Below are 22,347 nucleotides of genomic sequence, written 5' to 3'. Positions count from 1 at the left end.
TTGCCTCTGTGTCCACAGGTACGGAAGCATATAAATGACCTGTATGAAGACTTGCGAGATGGACATAACCTGATCTCGCTGCTGGAGGTCTTGTCTGGAGACACATTGGTGAGTTAACATTTTCTGTTATTTTATTATTCACAATGTGTCTTAAAAGAATAAGAACTGATGATGTATTGGTACCTGTGGAACCCAGTGAGTTTTAACATCCTATTGAGTTCTCAATTAGAGCAATTCTGCAGATCTGCATTGATTCTGCATCCACAACAATCAGGTTCAATCAAGGTTATATTTTTTTCATATTGATAGCATTTTTGGTCATTTGTATGCAGATTTCCAATATATCACAAGTGTATTTCGTTTAGTTATTTTTTATTTTTCCTCTTTGGGATATCTATAAGAAACTGATTGTCGTGCTAATCACTGTGATTAGGTGTAGCATGCTGTACTGTTGGCTTAAGTAATGACAAATAGGATGCCTTGCTGTATTTTCTACCTGATTGAGACGGGGATGGAATACTTTGTGCCTCACTAGTAGTAGTGCTCAAGACATGAGTGGCATATTAAGTACAGTTTTACCCACGAAAGGCTGCCATCTCTTAGATAACAAAACCTGAACACACCAGGGGAAAGCTGGCAATTGGAAAACCAGCTTTGGGTTTTCTTTACAGCCAATAATTAACAAAGTTTAACTTTCTAACTAGCTTTTTTAACTCACTAACTGCCAAAGTCTGCAGGACCTTTAAGTACGTTATTGCATTTCAATGAGTAGTATATGTATTTAGACACGATAATCCAATTGCTGGTCTACAGACCTGTTTATTTAAGTACCACCATAGCATTAACAAACTTCTGTACACCAAAATCATGTGCCTTCTCTGCTGGTCATGAGACTGACCTCTTTGAGGTCCTGATCCAGCTCAGGTGATAAATTGTAATGGAGTAATTTACCCTTCATCAGTGAGCAGCGTTTCTATTGAGTTCAGGAACCTGTGTTGTTATGGTGATTAGTTGGATTGATCACAGTAACTGGTTGTATAATTGATCTCACATGTGAGACAAAACCCAGACCAGGAAATTACATAGAAGTTTGCTTTTTCCAGTCCCAGACAAGTTCTGTACATTTCAAGTAACTAATACCTCTGATAAATAAAATTTTAAATTAGTTTATAGTCATGGTCAGCTTGTAATGTGTCAATCTAGATGCTTAACGGGTATCACTGACCGTAAACACAACAGCTTTTCATTTTCACTTCTGCCATTTCTCACAAAAATAAGGACTGTGGAAATTTTGCTCTTCGTCATAGGTCATATAGTATATGTCAAATTTCATTTGTACATGTGTTAAACAAAATTTAATATCCATTATCATAAAACAATTAAACATGTTCTGTGCCTCTTGAGGGACTGTGTACTTTGCAATACAATACTGCCACGTTTACATGGAGTGTATAAGAATAATATTATTAAGCCGAATCACACATTATAACCAAAAATAGGAAACTGTTCTGATTTTCAGTCTTTGATATGTGGCCTTGTTATGTATTTATACAAATTGATTAAGACCAATTTGACTTACTTACTTTTTATATTTATATATCCAGGATGTATTATTTTCTTTAAATATATAAAACATATAGAAAATGTGAACTGTAGCTGCAGGCAAGTGTATTTAGTTGTAGTATTAAAGGCAGGGCTACTGGAGCAGACAGGCTATTTACAGTGTGTTTCATTTCTCTTTTAACATGTCATTCTTTCATCTTATATCAAAGTGTATTGATACAGTGTTTATGCAGCCCTGAGTTACATAATGTTATCATGCTGTGATGTGCCTCACTGTATATTTAAACTGCATGTATTCTTGTGCAAGAAGTACAACAGCAGTTACCCCCCCCTTCCAGTGTGACTAGCAGTCATCCTCTAAGTGGCTATCTATTTTCTGTTTACATCCTGTTTCCCTTCTACTTTCCTCCTCTTCTGTTCTCCACTCTTTGATTTTTCTCTGTCCATTGTCCGACTTTCTTTTATTTGCCCGCTGTGTGTGTGTGTGTGTGTGTGTGTATGTGTGTGTATGTATGCGTGTCCATGTCTTCCTTTCTTCCCCATATATGTTGCCTTTTCGGTGATAAGCCAAGGGAACGTGATTTTCTGAAGACATTGCGGTTGGTGAGTGGGACAGAAGCATGTGCAGTTGAGCAGCATGGAGACACGGTGGATGATGATAAGGGGGTACGTGTGGATTGCCCCCCACCCCCTTATAACAAACTAATTAAGAGCGTGCTGTGGCCAGTTAACAGGCGTTCCGTGGAAATCATACAAAAAAAAATAAATCATTGTATGATTTGTCTTATTATATATAGGCTTACATGATTGCGTTAGCAGATATTATAGTTTTTGTTCATGCTTGTAGAGTATTGTTTTCCCCTTTCCCAACTTTTATTATTTCTATGCAGCGCCAAGTTTAATAATTTTTCTGATCAGAAAATAATGTGAGAATCTTTGTTTTCAACCCGAGCATACTGATGATGTAAAGAAATGTGCACACGATCCAAAGACCTAGCTTCATGCTCCAATTTTCCTTTTTGGAACAAACAGCAGTGGTGGAAGAAGTAATCAGATCCTTTGATTAAGTTAAGGTACTGATATCACAATTTGAAAACACTTGATTACAAGTAAAGGTCCTGTATGGAAAATCGGACTAAAGTAAAGTAGGAGTAGCAAATTATGCTATTATAAGCAAACCGTCACAACTTAAAATGTTTGTAAGTAAAAATAATGATATATTATTATGTATGACATCATTATAATATGAATCCTGAAGCATCAGTGTGTAAGCTGCATGTTACTGTTGTAACTGCTGGAGGTGGAGCTAGTTTCAATTACTTTAAATACAGTTAGCTAGTTTAGTCCAGTGGTTTCCAACCTAGGGGTCAGGCCAAGGGGTCACCAGATGAACCTATTATTATTATTATTTTTATTATTATTATTATTATTATTATTATTATTATTAATCTAGTAGAGTAGAAGTAAGTATCTAGTTGCAAAAAAAGGAAATACTCATATGAAGTACTGTAGAAGTACAGTAATTGAGTAAATTGATTTCCACCACTGACATACCGTATATGTGAGACAAATAAAAAAAGACCTAATAAAACATTTGGCACATTGATCCAGCAAAGAAATTATGAAGTTATGACATGATGAAATAAATTATGAAGAAAATTGCCGTAAAGCCTTGGTCTTTATATCCATTTCACTAGCTTTGTGCATCATTGAGCCATACAATCAAAACGCTCCAAATCTGCGTGAGGATCAGGAAATTTTTCATTGCTGAATAAGATTCACTGAATGAAAGTTGTAGGAGATGAGTGTCTTCAATGTTGCTTTGCTACTGAGATAATCAGGATCTTTCTATTGTCAGCTGAGAGATGGCCGAATGCAGCACGTCTTATGCTGCTGCTGCTGCATCCTAGCTTCATCGCATTTTCCATTTCATTACCTCATGCTGTGGCCCCCTGAATGTCTATGCACATTTGTAACAAGGGATTGGAGACTTGCTTGCACAATACAACATTCTGCTATTATTTTTAAGATTTACATTTAGATCTCACATCACAGTGAACTGAACATATTTAGGTGCACCTTTGGCTGTAAGAGTGGACTAACTGTCAGGATTACTTGGCTACTTATTTTCACATTAAGAGCACTTTTAGAGGTGGAAAAGGTGGAAAATGTTCTGTATATGTGTATATGAACAGTAAGCACAGATTCTGAGTGGACTTGAAATGGCTGCTCTTGTCGTGGGTAGAGTTTTTTTGTGTTATTTTGTGCCTTTGCCTCACCACATCTGCGGGTAAGAAACTGGAAGCATGTCCTGTGTCCTACACGCTACTAAACATTTCATTAGTTTTCCCACTGATATTGAGGAGAACCTGATTAACATACATAGCTCCTCTTCCCTCCTTATATCCACAGCCTCGGGAGAGAGGAAGGATGCGCTTCCACAGACTCCAGAATGTACAAATAGCACTGGATTATTTAAAGAGGCGGCAGGTAAGAGTCAATCCAAAGTACAATTTCAAACTAATTATGTCACACTTTCGATTCAGCACAGGAAAAAACGACACATTGGTATATGCCTTTTAGGTCCAGTTTCTCAGACAGAAATTAAGACTAGTCCTAGACTTAAGATAAGCTTCTGTGAAAATATCCATTCACTCTAGTCTAGTCTTGGACTCCTAATATGACGTAATTTTATGCATTGTTGGGAAAAAAAACCCACATTTTTAGAACATTGCTCAAAATGCTAACTTTTCTGTCTTAATTTCTGCTTTTGAGTAATACATTAATTATTTACAGGATGATTTTCATAATACATAAACTGTAAATCTACTTATTTAATTTCTATCTGGGAAATTGGCCCTTAAAGTTTAAACTACTAGATATTGGCCTGGAGTCAAATGCATCAGTGATGCGAAAATACAAAAATACACTTTTCTGTCTTTTCTGTTCTCTCATAGCATTCATAGAATTACAGTAACTAGCTGAAAACCCACATAAATAATTAGGAAAGTGCACACTTTGAAGCATAAGGTCTGCGAAATATATATAAAAGGTAACAGTTGAATTAATATGTATGTTTCCATTTATGTATGCAGTTGCATTTTGTTTTGGCAGTTGCATTATATTAAAAGAGATGTATTCATTTGTTAACACTTAGCCAGATAAACACAAGCAAAGCCATTTAATTGTAGTGGGAGCTATTTGAATTAATTTACACACAGATATATGTGCATTTAGGCACAGTGTTGTGCATTATGTGGGACGGCTGCTCAATGATGACAACTCGTGGCTTTGTCTTTCTGAATGAAAATTACAATTCAGTTGTCCCAAATTGTAATGGCAGCATTTAAGTGGCACTGACTACAAATCCCATCAGTGGGGTTTTAGTGAGCTTTGATTGCCCTCCCTTCCCCCACCAGAGTGAGGATATGATGAAGAACACAGGCTGGCTGAGCTCAAGCCAGATGTGACGTAAGACTTGAGACAAAGGACTCATAGATGCTCACAAATGAGCTATTCTATTGTTTTATCAACATGACGCACTCATCCATGCACCGGCTATATTTATTAAATGTAAAAGGACACACACAGTTTAAACTTTCTTAAATCTCTACATGTAGCTGATTGATCTCAATTATTAAAGATGATCAGGGGGGCAATGAAGGAAGAAATGCTTCTGGATTACAGCTGTATGAACCAAGGCTGTGTCTAGACTCTATTCTCTGCTTCATGTGTCAAGGAAATCATTACATTTTGTCACTCTGATACAAGGTTGTTAAAGCAGTCCTAGCAGGTTTGTAGCATTTAATTAATTTTGTGTCACCTCAGTCCACACTGTGATTATGGGAACAATGTAATGTAATGACTATTGTGCCACCTTGTGGTACCTGACAAGTGGAACAACATGGGCTCATATTTTTTACTTCCACATCACACCACATCAATATAACAGTAGATATAATTTTGAATATGCAGTACTGTATATTGATCAGGTGTTTCTTGTCATCAGGTCAAACTTGTAAATATCAGGAATGACGACATCACAGATGGCAACCCAAAACTGACCCTGGGATTGATCTGGACCATAATACTGCACTTTCAGGTCAGTGTTATCACCTCATGGTTTGTTAATTCATGCATCCAATAGCCAAGTAATTAAGATTTAGTACCCAGGTAATTGTTTTACTTTCATTCCCCTGTATTACCCGTAACAGATAAGTTCACACTAATAATACCTTAATTGTACATTTGTATAAACCATTACATCTACATGCTGTTGATCTGTTGTATACTTTGCATATTTTTAAAACAAAGTATTTTCAGTAAATTTACTGTCATCTTTATATAATGTAAATATATATCAGTGCAACAGAAAAAAACGGCATGTGTCCCGTTTTGGGATTAAGTTACGTAATAGTTTGTCAATTGCGCTCCAGATTGATGCTTTAAGATGTGTTCATACCCACAAAGTGGATGTTTGTGACCACAAGGTGTCAGAGCGGTGATGCATATATCATGTTCAGTGTCTTACTAATTGCGCATTACAATGTAATATTGTAATTCTTGTTCATGTGGTTTACTTTAGTTCATGTTCAGTTCAGCTCTAGTTGTAACTCGATCAGCTGCTAGTATCTTAAGTCTGTGTCTGAATGGAGAGAAAGTGGCCTGAAAAGCAACCTGTACATTTCAACACAAGAAAAGTATTATGTTCACAGGACAAAAGATCTGTTAGATTTCATTACCTGGTGAAAATGTAAGCCTGTGCACAAAGCATTAGTGTGTGGTTACACCTAGATTAAGCTTTTCGATTTGGACAGCTGTTTGAGTTTTGAAACCTTTGTGTGCTCTAGGTTAAGTTTATATTACTCCCTAAACGTTCTCAAAAATGTTCCCTTAGGGAATACTGTTATCATTTTAGTGACACAAATCATAATTTTATTACTTCTGTCTCTCCCACTCTCTGACTGTCTTGCATTGAATTATTAATACATTTGGCACATGCCTCAGGATTCAGTCGGTTTTAGGCGGGAATATTGCAACAGCAAGACATACAACTTGAGAGACTTGAGATGGTAGTGATTTAGTGTAAGATTTTAAAGAAAGCATGTATCTGTCTGACTAGTGCTATCAGTGCAATTAGGGGGGGGGAAGGAGCTCATGTTATTTTGCGTGGACTCAAACATGCTGACAGGTAGCCTCGTTGATGATGCCAACACCTGCTGCTGTCAGTCTCACGCAAGCCCTTGAGCAGACAATCCAGCAGCCATGGGCCTGTTTCTTCTTGATTTAGAAGGATAGCAGGGCACTTCAGGAGAAAAACAGAGCTTCAGTCATAGCATACACTTTTGACTTTCATATAAAAGCACCACTGACAGCAGACTGACATGTGTGAACCTGACTCTGTTTTTGTGTTAAATACTTTTATATGGCTGGCTTTGCCTTCAGTATCCAGCATCAGTTCCTGTCTTAAGGGCAAGGGTTGTTTTGAGGACATGTTGTTCGTGCTTTTCTTATTGCTGTAGGCAATTTTTTTATCAACATGTATAAACTGTGAATACTGATGGGTGTGTCCACTCATGTTTGATTTGTGTGATTATGTGTCAACTCCATACAGATACAGTAAAAAGATGATTTCATTAAAAAAAGCTGCCACTGTGGTGTGCTTTTCTATTGTTTTGTTTAGGTGTTTCAGACTGTCTCCATTGTGTGATAAGTCTGTGCAGATAAGAAGATGATTTCATCACACAAAATCAGCACTGTTTTATTTTTCACAATTAGGAACATGCAGTATTTTCACCTGGGCCAAACGAGAGTGTAATATTTATTTTTGTCGCTAATGAAATCATGACGATGCATTATTGTCAGGATTTGCCAGCTGGTTTGTTTTGCCCTGATCGACATTCACTGTCTATGTGTGTGTTGTCCAAAATGCTATCTCTCTGAACAGCAAGATTCATATTTCCTTTATTTCATTCATTCATTCATTGTTATTGAAACAGTGTCTCAAAATATACTACACAGTAATGACTGAGCCTATAATTGTATTCAATGTTATAAAAATGAATTTAGCTGCAGAATAAATACTTTTAAAATGATAAGCATTATGTAAGTACTGCAGTAATAGATAGTTTGATTTAGTAGCAGGAGAAGTCAGTATGTGCGTGGTTTACACTGTGCTGGCTGTCAGGTGACTATGACCTTCAGGGAAACTTCACTGCCTTCAGATACACAGTGGCACACAGTTATTTTTAGTTGAGAGAGTGGTGGCTTTATATTTACTCTTTCACATGCTTTTTATTTCTGTTTTTTCTCCATAATAGTCATATTAATAATGAATAAATTCTTGTACAGTGTTTTTTATATTTTATTCCAGTATTACCTTGTAATTGTTGCCATGGTTTTATATAGTGAATCACTTCCTGGTCAGAGCATATGCCCCCTTGTGAACTGCCGTGGTGGTGATCTGCTCAGATAATAGTGTTTGTTTAAACCATTGGACTGAAGCCCCACCTCTGGCTCTGCCATTGTACGTAGCTTGATTAATAGACAAAGTGAAAGCACTTTGTTGTCCAGCTCGGCTTTGCTTCTGCTGCTCTCGTTGACCTACGCTGGTCTGTTTTTCAAAGCCTTTCTGACTGGCTGGGACTCTGTCTGGCTCATGCAGCCTGTCCGAGCAGACAAACTTGCTGAGCCAAAATTTCTCACAACATAATAGGTGACCATCAGCTGGTATACTCTTGCAGTTTAAGCCTTATCTACCCTTCACTGTTATATATGGCATCATTACACAAATATTAGGAAACCCAAGAGGCTGCTGTGATGTGTATGTATTTACTGTGCAGATGAAGTAGACTTACCAGTCCGAAACAGGTCTGTGCACAAGTGTTTTTCCATTCATGCTCAGCTGAGAGCTACAAGCACGTGGGCCACGTCTGTGTGTGCATTTATGGCGTTTGCGCTGGATTAGCAAAGCAAGAGAAATGTTTCAAAGGTCGGGAAGGATTCCAGTGTCAGAGAGAATGAGCGAGCAGGACAGACATGCAGAGAGAGAGAGAGAGAGAGAGATAGAGAGAGTGAGAGAGAGAGAGGGGCTGACCGGTTCTCAGATGAGTCTCTGAGAGTCAATGAAAGGAAAAGTTAACTCTGCTCAGACGGGCGAAGTTTATGTCTGGCTGCCAGGTTGTCTGTCACTGCTTATTGTCTGCCTGTTGCACAGCATATAAATGGCTTGCGGTCAGTGGAAATATGCCTCTTCAGATCAAGCGGAGCTCACTGGATACCTTGCTTGAAAGAAATCTCACTGTTTGGAGTTAAATACTGTCGATGGGGAAAATACTGCACAACTGACAGCCATGGGAAACATCTGTGGCTGTGTCCGGGGCCCAAAGGAGGAATATTATGTTGACCCCAAAAAAGCCCCAATGAGCCCTGAATCCAAGGAGGTCAAAGGCCGTCGCTATTTTCAGAGAAAGAAGAGAAAATCAGAGGAATTTCATCCTGCTGAATCTCTCAGGAGTGAGGTCAATGCAAGCGTGGGCATCTGTGCTAGTGCAGAGCTCCAGGACAACCCAGATGAGGACACAGAGGAGAACCATGCAGGGCTGGATAAACCATTGGAGGTGGAGAAACATCTTTCCAGACAAGGCAGCATCAGCAAAGGTGTCTATGTTGGGGAAGTGCCTGTTTTTCTTTTCAGTAATCCTCCCAATCAATCCCTTGGGAAGAAATTAGCTTACAAGTTCAGAAGGTTTCCCACAGACCATGTAGAAGGTGATACAAGCAGGTCCGATATAGATGCGAGGTTTCGTTGCATTAACTCAACTTCTGGAGGTATCTCAGCTAAGGACAGTCTACTTGTGAAGAAGCTGCTTCAGCGCCAGTTAAGGAGGGCCGTTAGCTTTGGAGCAGTGGAGCACATGTTACGGACTTTGAGGGGTAATGACAGACCCGGGAGTGAGGAAACGTTTGCCAAGATTATATGGGACTCTCAAGCACACAGGAGGAGGAGACGGAGGGCCTACACCTGCTCTGGTTACGTAGAACGTCTTCCAGCTCCTGCCAAATGTATTCCTACCCAACATGAGGTAAACAAGCATTATTTATAGGTAGCGTGGTGTCATTCATGGTGGATTAATAGAGGGGTTCTAATGTAACTTGAACATTGCGACAGTGTGTTTAACTGGTGGACTTGCCTGGGCCATACAGCAAAAGGTATACTTAAACAAAGAAGCTCCTTAGAGCAGCATTGCTTCGTTGTGTAATATCATCACATCAGTGTTGTCATTTCAGTTTGGTGTATGGTTTGTGCTGTAGTGCACTGTGTCATCATTCTGTTATCTTTCTGTCATTGTTTGCAGACACCCATGTAGACACAAAAGCTCTTCATGATCAAAATATTATAATTACACTTATTGTACAGTGCATTAAAATAGCACTTTCTTTTCAACTAGTGTTTACATGAATTTTGCTCCCCTGTCTTTAGAGACAGGCGCAGTATGCTGACACTGAAACACAATAGGGTTCAAAAGTCTCTCAGATCTCAGACTTTTGAACTCTATTGTATTTGCCCATCAATGGTATCAGTAATGGGTGAACATATAATCTAAATCTGTATTCACAAAAAAAAGAAAAAATCAGCATTTGGCTCTCCACAGGTGACCATAATTGATGACATTGATGTTTAACAGAAAAACAAAAACAACTTTGGAGCTTTAGCAGCAGCTCGTGTTTTTAGTTTTGTTGATGGGGGTTTTAGTTTTGCTGAGAGCATTCAGAAAGAGACTTGTGCCTTTATTGTATGCATTTTCCCAGTCAATGATCTCATCAGGTAACTGGTGATGGTGATCAACTGATAATGTTTGATATTATGGTGATATCGCTTTTGGTTTGTTGCCACTGTCATGTAAAATAGAAACTTTTTTGAAGATGTGTGAAACTGACACATTTCTGGCATATGGTATACTGTGCTTCCATAATTATGATAGTTTGATGTTGCAGGAATACAAAGTCAGAGGTCATCATGTGTGTTGTGAAACTATTCAGTAATATATTACAACTCTAGCTGCCTGACCTGTTGACATTTTCCATGTTTCAAGTGCTTTTAATTAACCAGATAAGAAAACCTTTGCCCCATTTTCACATACTTTGTACTTGGTTGTTGTTAAATTGTTCAGTTGTTGTGGAGATGAAGGTTTTGATGTAAGGCAGTGCTTTTTAACCCTTACATACTGTTCCAAATCTGACCCTTCATAGTAGGGAGTGGGTCCTTTTTGACCTGGGTCATGTATGCTGTTATAATTACCATAGAAAGCAATATTTTTTCATTTAAAAGTGAGGTTCGTCTAATACACCAGTGTGTCCCATTCACCAGTAAAATACAGAGAGAGGTTGGATCTGCATATTATTATACTGTAGGTATGTAAAAGGCCATCCACACTAAGAACCTTAACTATAACGTCCTATGAACAGCGGTGTCAAGCAAGCGCTGCACACTCCAACTGTTTCAGCAGCTAATGAAAATAGATAGATAGATGACAACCCGCTAATGTTGTATGTTGTACGGAAAAATGATTGTGTGTTGATCAGAAGTATTTTGGGACACTAGTTGCTGTGATGTTTCAGTATTTACAGACCAAACTGATGTTGAAGTGCGAAGTGGACAGTGACAGCTCTGATTAGTTCTTGGGACTCGTAAGCACACAGGTACAAACTGTATCAAATATGTAAAGTTACTGTGTTCTTTTAAAATGTTTAATTGAAACTCATAGCCTAATCCGAATCCGGTCTGAGTTAATAAACCTGTCCAGTTCAGTTAAGCAAGTCATTACCGGACCATTAACCATAAACCCGACACACTGTTTCAGGTATAATATTTCTGTTTTGATTGTGATTCTCTATATTGTCCTCATCTTCTTATACTTTCTCTTCAACTCGATGCCTCTTTTTCATTTTGGAATTACAGATCCTCCAAATCACTCCTTTCACTCAACCAAATCAGTAAATTAAGGGTCACGTATTTTTTTAGATTTTTTTTATAGTTCTATGAAATATTCATAATTAATAAAATAGTATAGGGAATACCATCTTGGGCAACCACTGTGCTGGTTGTCTGGAAATTGATAGGTTTGATTTGTTACTTTGTATAGGTTTGTTTACAGGTGCACATGACCACTTGGGTGGGGACCTTGACAAGTGTAGCAATATGTTGGGAAAGCAGGCAGTTCTAAAGACAATGTCAATGTCCACCTTGAGCTCTCTCTCTCCACTGTCTCAATGCCAGAAATGTATACATATGCCTGTGTTTAAGTGTTTCAAGACCCTGTACCTTGATTTGACCTCCTCTTTAAAATCCCTTTGAATCCATACAGGTCAAATTTTACCAAATTTACCAGCTGCACAAGTATGTCAGCGGTCAAAATTGGTAAAATTTGACCGGAACAGTTTGAAAGGATTCACTCTGAATTGTGTTGTTGTTATATGTGTGTTGACGTTGTTGTTACCACTCCTTCATATGTTTTTTAAATTATATTATTAAATAGACACATTGGTATTGGTGAAGCTAAGTTTTTGATCACAGGTTTGTGGTTGGGATTTCCTGCGTTGCTGAACCCTGCATACTCAATTATACACAACAATTTAGCGACAATTTGATATATAAATATATTTTTCCTTTTGTTACAGATCTCAGAGATTCACGTGACAGGGGAGTCCGAGGACATGACAGCCAAGGAGAGGCTGCTGTTCTGGTCAAAGCAGATAACTGAAGGCTATGTAGGTGTAAGATGTGACAACTTCACAACCTCCTGGAGGGATGGGAGGCTATTTAACGCCATTATTCATAAATACAGGTACTGGTACACAAAGCAAATTAGCTTTTCAGTTGAGTGGTGCTGGTGGTATTTTGTGACTATTTGCTTGGATGAAATAATAAATGTGATGTTACTGGCTTTATATCCCAACTTTGTTCTTTCCAGCAATGCTCTGTTGTTTCTGTTTATTTTATGTTTATTTTTAAGTACCCATTCTCTCTTTCTCTCTATTAAAGGCCAGACCTGGTTGACATGAGTTGCGTTTCGACACAGACCAACCGATCAAATTTAGAGAATGCGTTTGGTGTAGCTGAACAACTAGGGGTGGCCAGGCTGTTAGACCCCGAGGGTGAGAGCCTTACACACTGTCATGTTGGCATGTTTAACTCAAAAAGAAAAAAAAAACAACCTCTAGATAGATTTGTGCTATAAATCATGCAGAGTGAAGCTTCGATTTTGGCTTCAGGGAATAATTCCACTGAGTGCAGCTCACTATCACGTAATCCATTTCTGACCTTTTGGCTTTCCCTTCCCTCACTAGACGTAGACGTTCAGTCTCCTGATGAAAAATCAGTCATCACGTATGTTTCAACACTGTATGATGCCTTCCCCAAAGTACCTGAAGGTGTTGATGGAATCAGTGCTAATGTAAGTTAATGGCAGCGGTCCACCAGTAACTCCACCCAATCCCAATAAAATTGCTTTATTGCTGATCATTCCTTTCCCCTGAACAGGATGTTGATATCAAATGGGTGGAGTACCAGAACATGATCAAATACCTCAGCCAGTGGATCAAACACAATGTGATTGTGATGTCGGATAGATCATTCCCCAACAACCCTGTGGAACTCAAGGTATTGTACTACAACAAATAAACATCACAAGATATTAGTCTCTCTTATTAGCTTTTTGCCTTGCATACCTCCAGCTGTCATATCACAAAGCGTTGAGAATCTGTATAGTGTCTAAAAAAAAGATGAAGGATAATTGCCTGCGTCGACATGTGGCGTCTATCTACTGTAACTGGATCTGAAAATGATATTGATGGAAATGAGAGAGCAGCCGCATCCATTTGCAAGTCGATACCCTTTAATTTGGAAGGCACTTTCATGCAGTAGTTTTTAAGACAAGTATAGACAAGGCTTAGAGATCATCCTGCAGGTTAAGCTTTGTTTTGATGGGTTGCTATGTGTTATGTGGTGAAAGACTATGTTTTATTTGTGTACTTTCTTTTACAGGCACTTTACACACAATATCTACAGTTTAAAGAGCATGAAATCCCACTCAAAGAAAATGAGAAGACAAAAATCCAAAATCTCTACAAAATGCTTGAGGTACACAGATGCAAAAGACACAGTGCATAAACACGAACACATGTAGTAGTATTTCTGATCCTACAAATCAGGGGCATAATATATTCATGTATGTTTGTGGTGTATCTGACAGATGTGGATTGAGTTTGGACGTATTCAGTTACCCTCGGGTCATCACCCTAATGATGTGGAGAAAGAATGGGGTAAATTAATTGTCGCCATGCTCGAAAGGGAGAAGAGTCTGAGACCTGAGGTTGAAAGGTATGTGGAGGCACTAAGCATATTAATACTGGCCTGGGTCATCATAATGTAGATTGAAATCTATTCTTTCTAGTTTAATGATAGTGATGAATTGTCAGCCAAAGTCAAGTCTTATCAAAATTTGAAGTATGTGTAACTATTTAAGCGATAGCGAGTGTTTATATGCCAGAATTCATGGCTGTTTGAGTCGCTGCTTTTCAGTTTTTCATAGGACAAATAGATAAAGGAGCAAAGATGCTGCATGAGTCAGCAGTCAACAGTTTCCTGGGTTGGTACAGGTGGAATGCTCCAGCATCATATTGCAAGCCCAGTAATGTCTTTACTGAAATCTAACACTAACGGTCAATGTGTTAATTGTCAGTTTTATTTTCCTTATTAAAGTAGAAATCCCCTTACTGAACCATTGCACTCTGTTATATGACTTATATCAACATATTAATGAGATGTTGGATTTCTTGATCAGATTGTCTGCAGCCAAAGTGCACTGTTTATATATATATATATATATATGACGAGATTGAATTTTGTTTCGCTTTAATGATGATTCAGTGATTTGCAAAATCAAAACAAAACAAATGAATCTTTACATAGCTGCAGAACATTAGATTTATGTTCTCCAGTAAGTTACAGATACATTTCTAAATGTCTGCAAAAGCTAAGAACATCAAAAAATAGGATTTATGTTCAGTGTGTCAGTTGAGAGATGTTCTGATAATACTGTGCAGTGACTGACAAGTTTAGTCAAGTTTTAGAGCTTCACCTGGCATTCTGTTTCCATCAGTGTTCATACAGAATTGATCTTAATACTATGGAAACTCTGAGCACACAAGATCCTCTTTTTGAAGAGTCTGTTTCAACACACAGTTTAGACACATACTTTGTGTAAGCATTGCAGTTGGGTGTGGTAAAGGGCAGAAACAGCAGTTGAAACATATTGGCAGTGCTTCATACAGTCTCAGCTCTTGTAAAGGTGCACTGTCTCAACCTGCTATTTAATTTTTATCCCCTAAGGGCAGCATATTATTTTAGGGTGGGATTCATGTTACATGCTCGTCAACTGGCTGCAGCACTATAAATGCGAGCAAGTTGAAAGCCATCCCATCAGTCGGGTCTGCGAATGCTTGCCGTCAAACTGTCAAGGTTAAGTTGAAGCTGGGACTCTTGTAGAGGACAACTAAGATGAGAACTGTAACTGTGAGCTGAGTATGGAAGTAATGGTCTACCATACAAAGTAACATGGCGTATTTTAGTGGGATCTCATCTGTTAGCAACAGTAGTTTCACCAGCTTTGGTTCTGATGACACCCTCGTCACCGGACCGGAACCTTTACAAATTAACAGTGCAGTCTTTCTCAATAACAGCATTGCTTATGGATCCAGGTGATATTACAATATGTACATTCTGGGATTTTGTGAAGCCTTTTTTTTGTTTTTATTGAAGTGGTAACAATATGATCATTTTTTGTTTGTAGGCTTGAGATGTTGCAGCAGATTGCCAACAGGGTCCAGCGGGACTGTGTCAACGGGGAGGACAAGCTGGCGTTGGCAAGAACATCCCTGCAGTCTGTAAGTTTTGTTCAAGCTCTGTTTGACTTAATGCCACTTGTCTTTAAACAACATCGATCATGGATTCTCTGTCTTGGGTCTTAAATCTCTTTTTTCTCTCTGCCTAGGATGCAAAACGTCTTGAGTCTGGTATTCAGTTCCTAAATGAAGCTGAGATTGCTGGCTACCTTTTGGAGTGTGAGAATATCCTCAGACAACAAGTGGTTGACATCCAAATTCTTCTGGATGGAAAATTCCCCTTTGCAGATCAACTCGTCCAAAGGTACAAGTCAGATCATCTTGCAAATAATGACACACCAAATTTTTTCATATATTAAATCATCTCATGGTGTTGTTCCTTTTTGAATACAGGGTGTCAAAACTGCGGGATGACCTTCTAGTCCTGAGAGCCGAGTGTTCTTCTGTGTACAGCCAAGGTCGCACATTGACAACAGAACAAACCAAAATGATGATCTCAGGCATCACACAAAGCCTGAACTCTGGCTTCTCCCAGAACATTAACACTGGCCTGACACCAGCCCTTACACCTTCACTCACCCCTGGAGGGTTAGGTACCCCTGGGTCCACATTCACCTCTAGCCTTACACCATGCCTGACCCCGTCCTTGACCCCTGCTTTGACCCCTGGTCTACAGCCTGCAGTACAGACCTACGTGGGGAGCGGCGGCATAGACCCAGGCAGCCTCAAGAATTTGAAACACATGCAGATCCGCAAACCCTTGCTGAAATCCTCACTGGCAGACCCCAACATGACAGAAGAAGAGGTCAACATGAAATTTGTTCAGGACCTTTTGAACTGGGTGGAAGAGATGCAGGTGAGCAGTCACAGCATATCATGCAACTATAATGATGCATAAAGTACTGAATATCTGATTTTTTATATTTTTCTCTGTTTTAAAGTTGCAACTGGATCGTTCAGAGTGGGGATCTGATTTGCCAAGTGTAGAAATGCATTTAGAGAACCACAAAACAGTACACAGAGCCATTGAAGAGTTTCAAATGAGTCTTAAAGATGCCAAACTCAGTGAGGTAAGTTTTTTTAGAGTTTCACTGTCTTGCTTATAATCTTAATCTGGAAACATCAACAATTTTAGATATTCAATCATCTAAATTTCAGAAATATTACAGTTACAGTTGCCTCTTTTAACTTCACTCTCTATTAAATAGCTTTTGTTGTGTTATGTGCTGTTTTTTTTTACAGATTCAGATGAACATACCACTGAAAATAAGTTACTCAGAAAAACTGAACAAACTAGAAAATCTGTATGAAAGGCTATTGGTAAGTGATGTTGAGCACAAAAGTTAAAAAAAATAGTGCGGCTATGAAGTCTAAATTGATTTATCTGCTCAGTGATCTGAGTTTTTCAATGTTTGTTCCTTTCAGAGCTGTTCAAGAGAGCGACAAAGTCATCTGGAAAGCCTGCACGACTTTGTGTCACTGGCAACTCAGGAGCTTATCTGGTTGAATGAGAAGGAGGAAGAAGAGGTTGCCTTTGACTGGAGTGATCGCAACAGCAACGTGTCCAAGAAAAAAGAGTACCATGCTGTATGTTGTTTTGTTTAAACAGCCTTTTGAATCAGCTGTAATTTCTGTTACATCACTGATGATGTAAATGCAGAAAAAATAACGGCAGCCTGTTCTGGCAGTTTTTTTGGTTTGGCTTTCTTATAAACTCATTAAATTGAAAAAACAATAATATATGTGAAGGGATGTGTGTATTGTGGCACAAATGAATACTCAGCATTGTGAGACAGGATGTGAGATTGTGTGAGAGGATGGAGTGACTGGTCTTTTTCCTTGGCTGAAAGCCAGGAATACTCAGCTTAATGTCTTTTAAACAGGATCTTATGAGGGAGCTGGATGAAAAGGAGGAAGTCATCAAGTCTGTGCAGGACAAGGCTGAACGACTCCTGCTCAAGAACCATCCAGCCAGGCTAACTATTGAAGTAAGCCCAGATGTCTTTTTTTTTGTATAAACTCACTTCTGTAGTCAGTTTGGCAATTGATATAATTCCAAAATTTGGGGTAGTATTAGTGTCTTCACCCTGCATTCATCTGCAATGTTTATTAAAAGATTCAGCTAGTGCTGTTTCAGCTAGTACTTTTCCAGCTATTATACCTGGATCTAATGTGTTTCATTCCTGTGTTGTTTCACTTCTAGGCATACAAAGCTGCCATGCAGACACAGTGGAGTTGGATTTTACAGCTCTGCTCCTGTGTAGAACAGCATCTTAAGGAAAATGCTGTTTATTTTGAGGTGACTGTCTTTATATTTTTTAATCAATATATCAAAGTGTATCTGTTGATCACTACTAATGTCCTAGTCTTTTCCCCTATGCAGTTTTTCAACGAAGCCAAAGAGTCCATGGACTATCTTAAGAGCCTGCAAGATGCCATTCAAAGGAAGTACAGCTGTGATCGAACGAGCAGCCTGCACAGACTGGAGGATCTCATCCAGGAGTCCATGGTAAACTGCTGTGAGGATGCAAAGTGTGTGTACATGTTGAGGTAGAGTAAAAATAAAGAAAATAACATTCTATTGGTGGTGTGTGCCTCTAGGATGAGAAAGAGCAGCTTCTGCAGTACCGGAGCACGGTAGCCGGGTTAGTGGGCAGGGCCAAAAATATTGTGCAGCTCAGACCCAGAAACCCTGACAACCCTGTAAGATCCTCCATCCCCGTAAAAGCCATCTGTGATTACCGACAGATTGAGGTATTCTTCACTATGCCAACTTTCACCACATTTCCAGTTTATACTGAAATGTATAAATGTTTTGAATGGTTTATACAAAATCTATGCTGTGTTTACATCACAACTCTTTTAGATAACTATTTATAAAGAGGATGAGTGTGTACTGGCCAATAACTCCCACCGGGCCAAGTGGAAAGTCATCAACCCAGCAGGGAATGAGGCCATGGTTCCCTCTGTCTGTTTCACTGTGCCTCCACCCAACAAAGAGGCTGTTGACATGGCTACAAGGTGAGATGCTAGGATCAGACTACAAGGAACACATGCTCTGGTGGCCTGACTTCTTCTGGATAAAATAAACATGCCTCTTTCTTTTCCTGCAGAATTGAACAATTATACCAGAATGTCCTGGCACTGTGGCACCACTCCCACATCAACATGAAGAGCGTGGTGTCTTGGCATTATCTAATGGCTGACATACGAGCCATCCGCAACTGGAATGTGGCCTCAGTATGTTTGACTATTTTAACTCTCATTGATCAAACTGTGCAACACCAGCTGATAATCATTAATGATTCTGTCCATTCTGATGATCAACCTAGGGACACAAAAAAAACAGACATGTTTCCTTTATTTCTTTGACCACTGCAGATTAAGACCATGCTACCAGGTGAGCATCAGCAAGTCTTGAGCAACCTGCAGTCCCACTTTGATGAGTTCCTGGAAGACAGCGAAGAGTCTGAGGTATTCACAGTGGCAGACTGTGCCCAGCTAGAGAGAGATGTTGCAGCCTGCAAGGAATATTACCAGGAACTACTCAGATCTGCAGAAAGAGGCAAGGCTCAACTTCCCTTCCTGGTCCTCTCAACAGGGAGCTGCTAGTATACATTCAGCACTATACCACGAGGGGAACACATGGCTCCATAAGCCTTTTAAGCCTAACTTTAATGCCTTTCGGAATTATGTTTTCTCTTTTTTTCAAACTGATGGCTTTGCTGTTAGTGAAACCTAAGCACTGGTATGATTATGGGTTTTAAACAAGATGTAATGTCAGAGTACATAAACACATATGATACACATTAATTTACATTCATATAACCAAAATAAATTGAAAAAAAAATAACTTAATCTTATTTAAGCTGCTGTTGGTAAGTCTTATAAAAGTAACTTTTTGTCATATTTGCTAAGACTATCATGTAAAGACAGCATTACATGAAACTAGTGATCTGTAAAAAGAAAAGAAAAAAAAGAGGCTCATTTAGCCCCACCTACTGCTCCTACTGCAAATTGCCAGAATCCACCACGACTGGACAAAAAGATCACAGCCAGGATTGTGTCTGATGGAGTGTCTGACAGCTGTCAACCACTGTTACGCACACTGCCCCCTCCCCCTTCTTCCTCAGCTCGGTCAAGCTCATATTTCTGAGTTTCTAGGTAAGGTATAGCCATGTGAAAGTCACTGTAAAGCGTTTTATATCTAGCTGTGTGGAGTGTAGTTCATGTATTACCAATCGCGTGCACATCCATGGCCGCATGCTGTTGCGTGCTCGTCAGCCTCCTCTTTGGAGGCAGGGCAGGAGTGCAGCGGAGAGGGAGGGGGAGGGATCTGAAAGTTGTACTTGTACAAATTTGATGCTAAGTCCTCTCTCTCCTCAAAATTACCAACTGCAGCTTTAAGAGCATTTTTATAACTTACACATAACAATCAACAAAATGTCATTGATTTAGCTGCATTGCAACAGGTCCTACTTGGCCTCATAATGTAACAATAAAGCCATCAAGAGGTGCGTTTAAGTTCTCTCAGTGAGTGTTTCGGGCTGTGCAGGTTAATTTTACATACTTTAATTTTTATTATTTAGTGTTGCATAGTTTATAGTTTTAATTCTCGGATGAAAGTAAACTTTTCAACAAAAATGCAACAAAGCTGCCCTTCAGTGTTTGAAACTTACACATATTTTATGCTCTTTGTGATTATTCTTATGATTTATATTTTTCTGGTAAACAGAGGAACATGAGGAGTCAGTGTACAATAACTACATCTCAGAAATACGCAACTTCCGGATGCATCTGGAGGCTCACGAAGAACACCTGATCAGGCAAATCCGCACGCCGCTGGAGAGAGACGACCTAGAGCAGAGTCTCCAGCGCATCACAGAGCATGAGGTACACACCTGAGTGTCTGAAATATTGAAATATATACAGTATAAGAACCTATTAGTGTTTTTATTTTAATCGTGATTTTCCATGTGTCACTGCAGAAGAAGACAGCAGAGCTGAATAAACTGAAAGAAGACCTTGATGTCATGAAGGACAAGTGTGAGCTGTTCCTCAGACAGGCTACAGGTTCTCCATCTGCGCCGACCCTTTCCTCTGAACTCACCGTCCTCGTTCAGAGCATGAGCCAAGTGTACTCCATGTCTTCCATTTATATGGACAAGTAAGACATTCCCATCATTGTCTAGAAGTAATAAGGGTGGCATTTAGATAGGAAGATTTTTGCAATATTTGTACCTGAATTGAAGACGTTTCCCCTTTTTTGCAGACTGAAAACAGTGAGCTTAGTGGTGAAGCACAGCCAGAGTGCAGAGGCATTAGTGAAGGCCTACGAATCTAAACTCTACGAGGAAGAAGCTATGAACTCTGACCTCAAGTCCATTGAAACAGTCATTTCTACACTCAAGGTAAGATAATTTGGATTCCACATTTCACCTGCATTGGCAACAATTTTAGTTCATCATGAGTAAGTATCTCTCCCTCTGATCATAGCAATGGCGGACAGAGATTGATGAGAAGCAAGAGGTATTCCATGACATGGAGGATGAGCTGCAGAAAGCACGAGTCATCAGTGACCGCATGTTTAAGGCCCACAACGAGCGTGACTTTGACCTAGACTGGCACAAGGAGAAGGCTGATCAACTGAATGAGAGATGGCACAACATTCACTCCCAGGTTGATAACAGGTTAGTGTTATTGTTAGTGTGTATTTTTGCACTGTAAGAATAGAAAAACAACATTTCTGTGCAAACATTGCAAATGTAAGTAATGTTCATTAATGCTATCCATTCAATTTCAGACTTCGGGACCTGGATGGCATCAGCAAATCTCTGAAACACTACAAAGACTCCTACAGTAGTCTTGATGAATGGGTTACAGAAATGGAGGCAGCACAGCTAAAGGCCCAAGAAAATAAACCCGAAGATAGCAAGGCACTCTCTGAACTGTTAAACAAACAGAAGGCAAGAACAGATTTCCTTATCATAAGATACAAAATATCACAAATGTTAAAAAAAAAAAAAAACTTAAAAGTCTTTGTTCTTCAGGTTCTTGTTGCTGAAATAGAACAAAACCAGAGCAGAATGGATGAGTGCCAGAAGTACTCAGAGCAATACTCATCTGCCATCAAGGTAATGTATTTCACCTCTTTCAAAGAGTGTTGACTTCCTATTTTTTTATGTGAGTAAAACCTTACAGATCCTGAAGGAATATTTCTGTTATTTTTTCTGATTTATGAAATTAGCAGTTGGTGTCATTTTCTATCTCAGTTTTGTTGAACAAGGACTGAGCAATGATCTGAACTGAATTTCAAAAGGGAAAAAACAACAACCTTGTGACTCAACACATAAATTCCTTTTCAGGATTATGAGCTTCAGCTGATGACCTTCAGAGCAATGGTTGACTCCCAACATAAATCTCCTCTCAAGAAACGGAGGATGCAGAGCTCCTCTGATGTCATCCAGCAGGAGGTACATACACCTATAATTAAACTTTGTAACTAAAGGAAATTATTGCTGTACATACAGTATATCTCAATCATAACTATACTTGTTTTTCTTTGTTTGATTTCAAACAGTTTATGGATCTTCGAACTCGCTACACTGCCCTCGTGACTCTCATGACTCAGTATGTGAAGTTTGCCAGTGAAACCCTGAAGAGAACTGAAGAAGAGGAGGTGAGAGTTTCAGATTTTAAAACTCTTTGGATACAACACAATAGCTTGTGCAGCACTAGCAGTTTAGACTTTTGGGGCTATGTGGTGGCTTAATCCTATAAAGCGCAACAACCTTTAACATCTTGCTTTATGTTTACGTGTTTTCTAGGCCTTTTGTTTTGCATCAACATCTTTTACTACCTCACTCTAAAAACTAGTAG

At 39.1% G+C, this 22,347-nt stretch overlaps 1 protein-coding gene across 1 annotated transcript in view; it reads left to right on the top strand.

Annotated features, from left to right (window-relative positions):
* dst (dystonin) overlaps positions 1-22,347 on the top strand; it is a 105,341-nt gene that overhangs the window by 22,907 nt on the left and 60,087 nt on the right. Inside the window, exons 6-35 of the mRNA XM_053333182.1 lie at positions 19-108; positions 3,976-4,053; positions 5,573-5,665; positions 12,244-12,410; positions 12,608-12,720; positions 12,913-13,019; positions 13,106-13,225; positions 13,610-13,705; positions 13,818-13,945; positions 15,417-15,510; positions 15,618-15,772; positions 15,862-16,324; positions 16,410-16,538; positions 16,711-16,788; positions 16,894-17,055; positions 17,352-17,456; positions 17,672-17,767; positions 17,852-17,977; positions 18,070-18,222; positions 18,335-18,489; positions 18,582-18,708; positions 18,850-19,033; positions 20,204-20,361; positions 20,457-20,635; positions 20,741-20,879; positions 20,965-21,158; positions 21,272-21,434; positions 21,519-21,602; positions 21,834-21,941; positions 22,049-22,147. Coding sequence (XP_053189157.1) covers positions 19-108; positions 3,976-4,053; positions 5,573-5,665; positions 12,244-12,410; positions 12,608-12,720; positions 12,913-13,019; positions 13,106-13,225; positions 13,610-13,705; positions 13,818-13,945; positions 15,417-15,510; positions 15,618-15,772; positions 15,862-16,324; positions 16,410-16,538; positions 16,711-16,788; positions 16,894-17,055; positions 17,352-17,456; positions 17,672-17,767; positions 17,852-17,977; positions 18,070-18,222; positions 18,335-18,489; positions 18,582-18,708; positions 18,850-19,033; positions 20,204-20,361; positions 20,457-20,635; positions 20,741-20,879; positions 20,965-21,158; positions 21,272-21,434; positions 21,519-21,602; positions 21,834-21,941; positions 22,049-22,147 — 4,143 coding nt within the window. The remainder of the gene's footprint in view (positions 1-18; positions 109-3,975; positions 4,054-5,572; positions 5,666-12,243; positions 12,411-12,607; positions 12,721-12,912; positions 13,020-13,105; positions 13,226-13,609; positions 13,706-13,817; positions 13,946-15,416; positions 15,511-15,617; positions 15,773-15,861; positions 16,325-16,409; positions 16,539-16,710; positions 16,789-16,893; positions 17,056-17,351; positions 17,457-17,671; positions 17,768-17,851; positions 17,978-18,069; positions 18,223-18,334; positions 18,490-18,581; positions 18,709-18,849; positions 19,034-20,203; positions 20,362-20,456; positions 20,636-20,740; positions 20,880-20,964; positions 21,159-21,271; positions 21,435-21,518; positions 21,603-21,833; positions 21,942-22,048; positions 22,148-22,347) is intronic.

Source organism: Scomber japonicus, chromosome 14 (genome assembly GCF_027409825.1).
Source record: "Scomber japonicus isolate fScoJap1 chromosome 14, fScoJap1.pri, whole genome shotgun sequence".
Classification (NCBI taxonomy): Eukaryota; Metazoa; Chordata; class Actinopteri; order Scombriformes; family Scombridae; genus Scomber; species Scomber japonicus.
The sequence above is the reverse complement of the archived record's forward strand: the minus strand, read 5'-3'. Positions and strand labels throughout refer to the sequence as shown.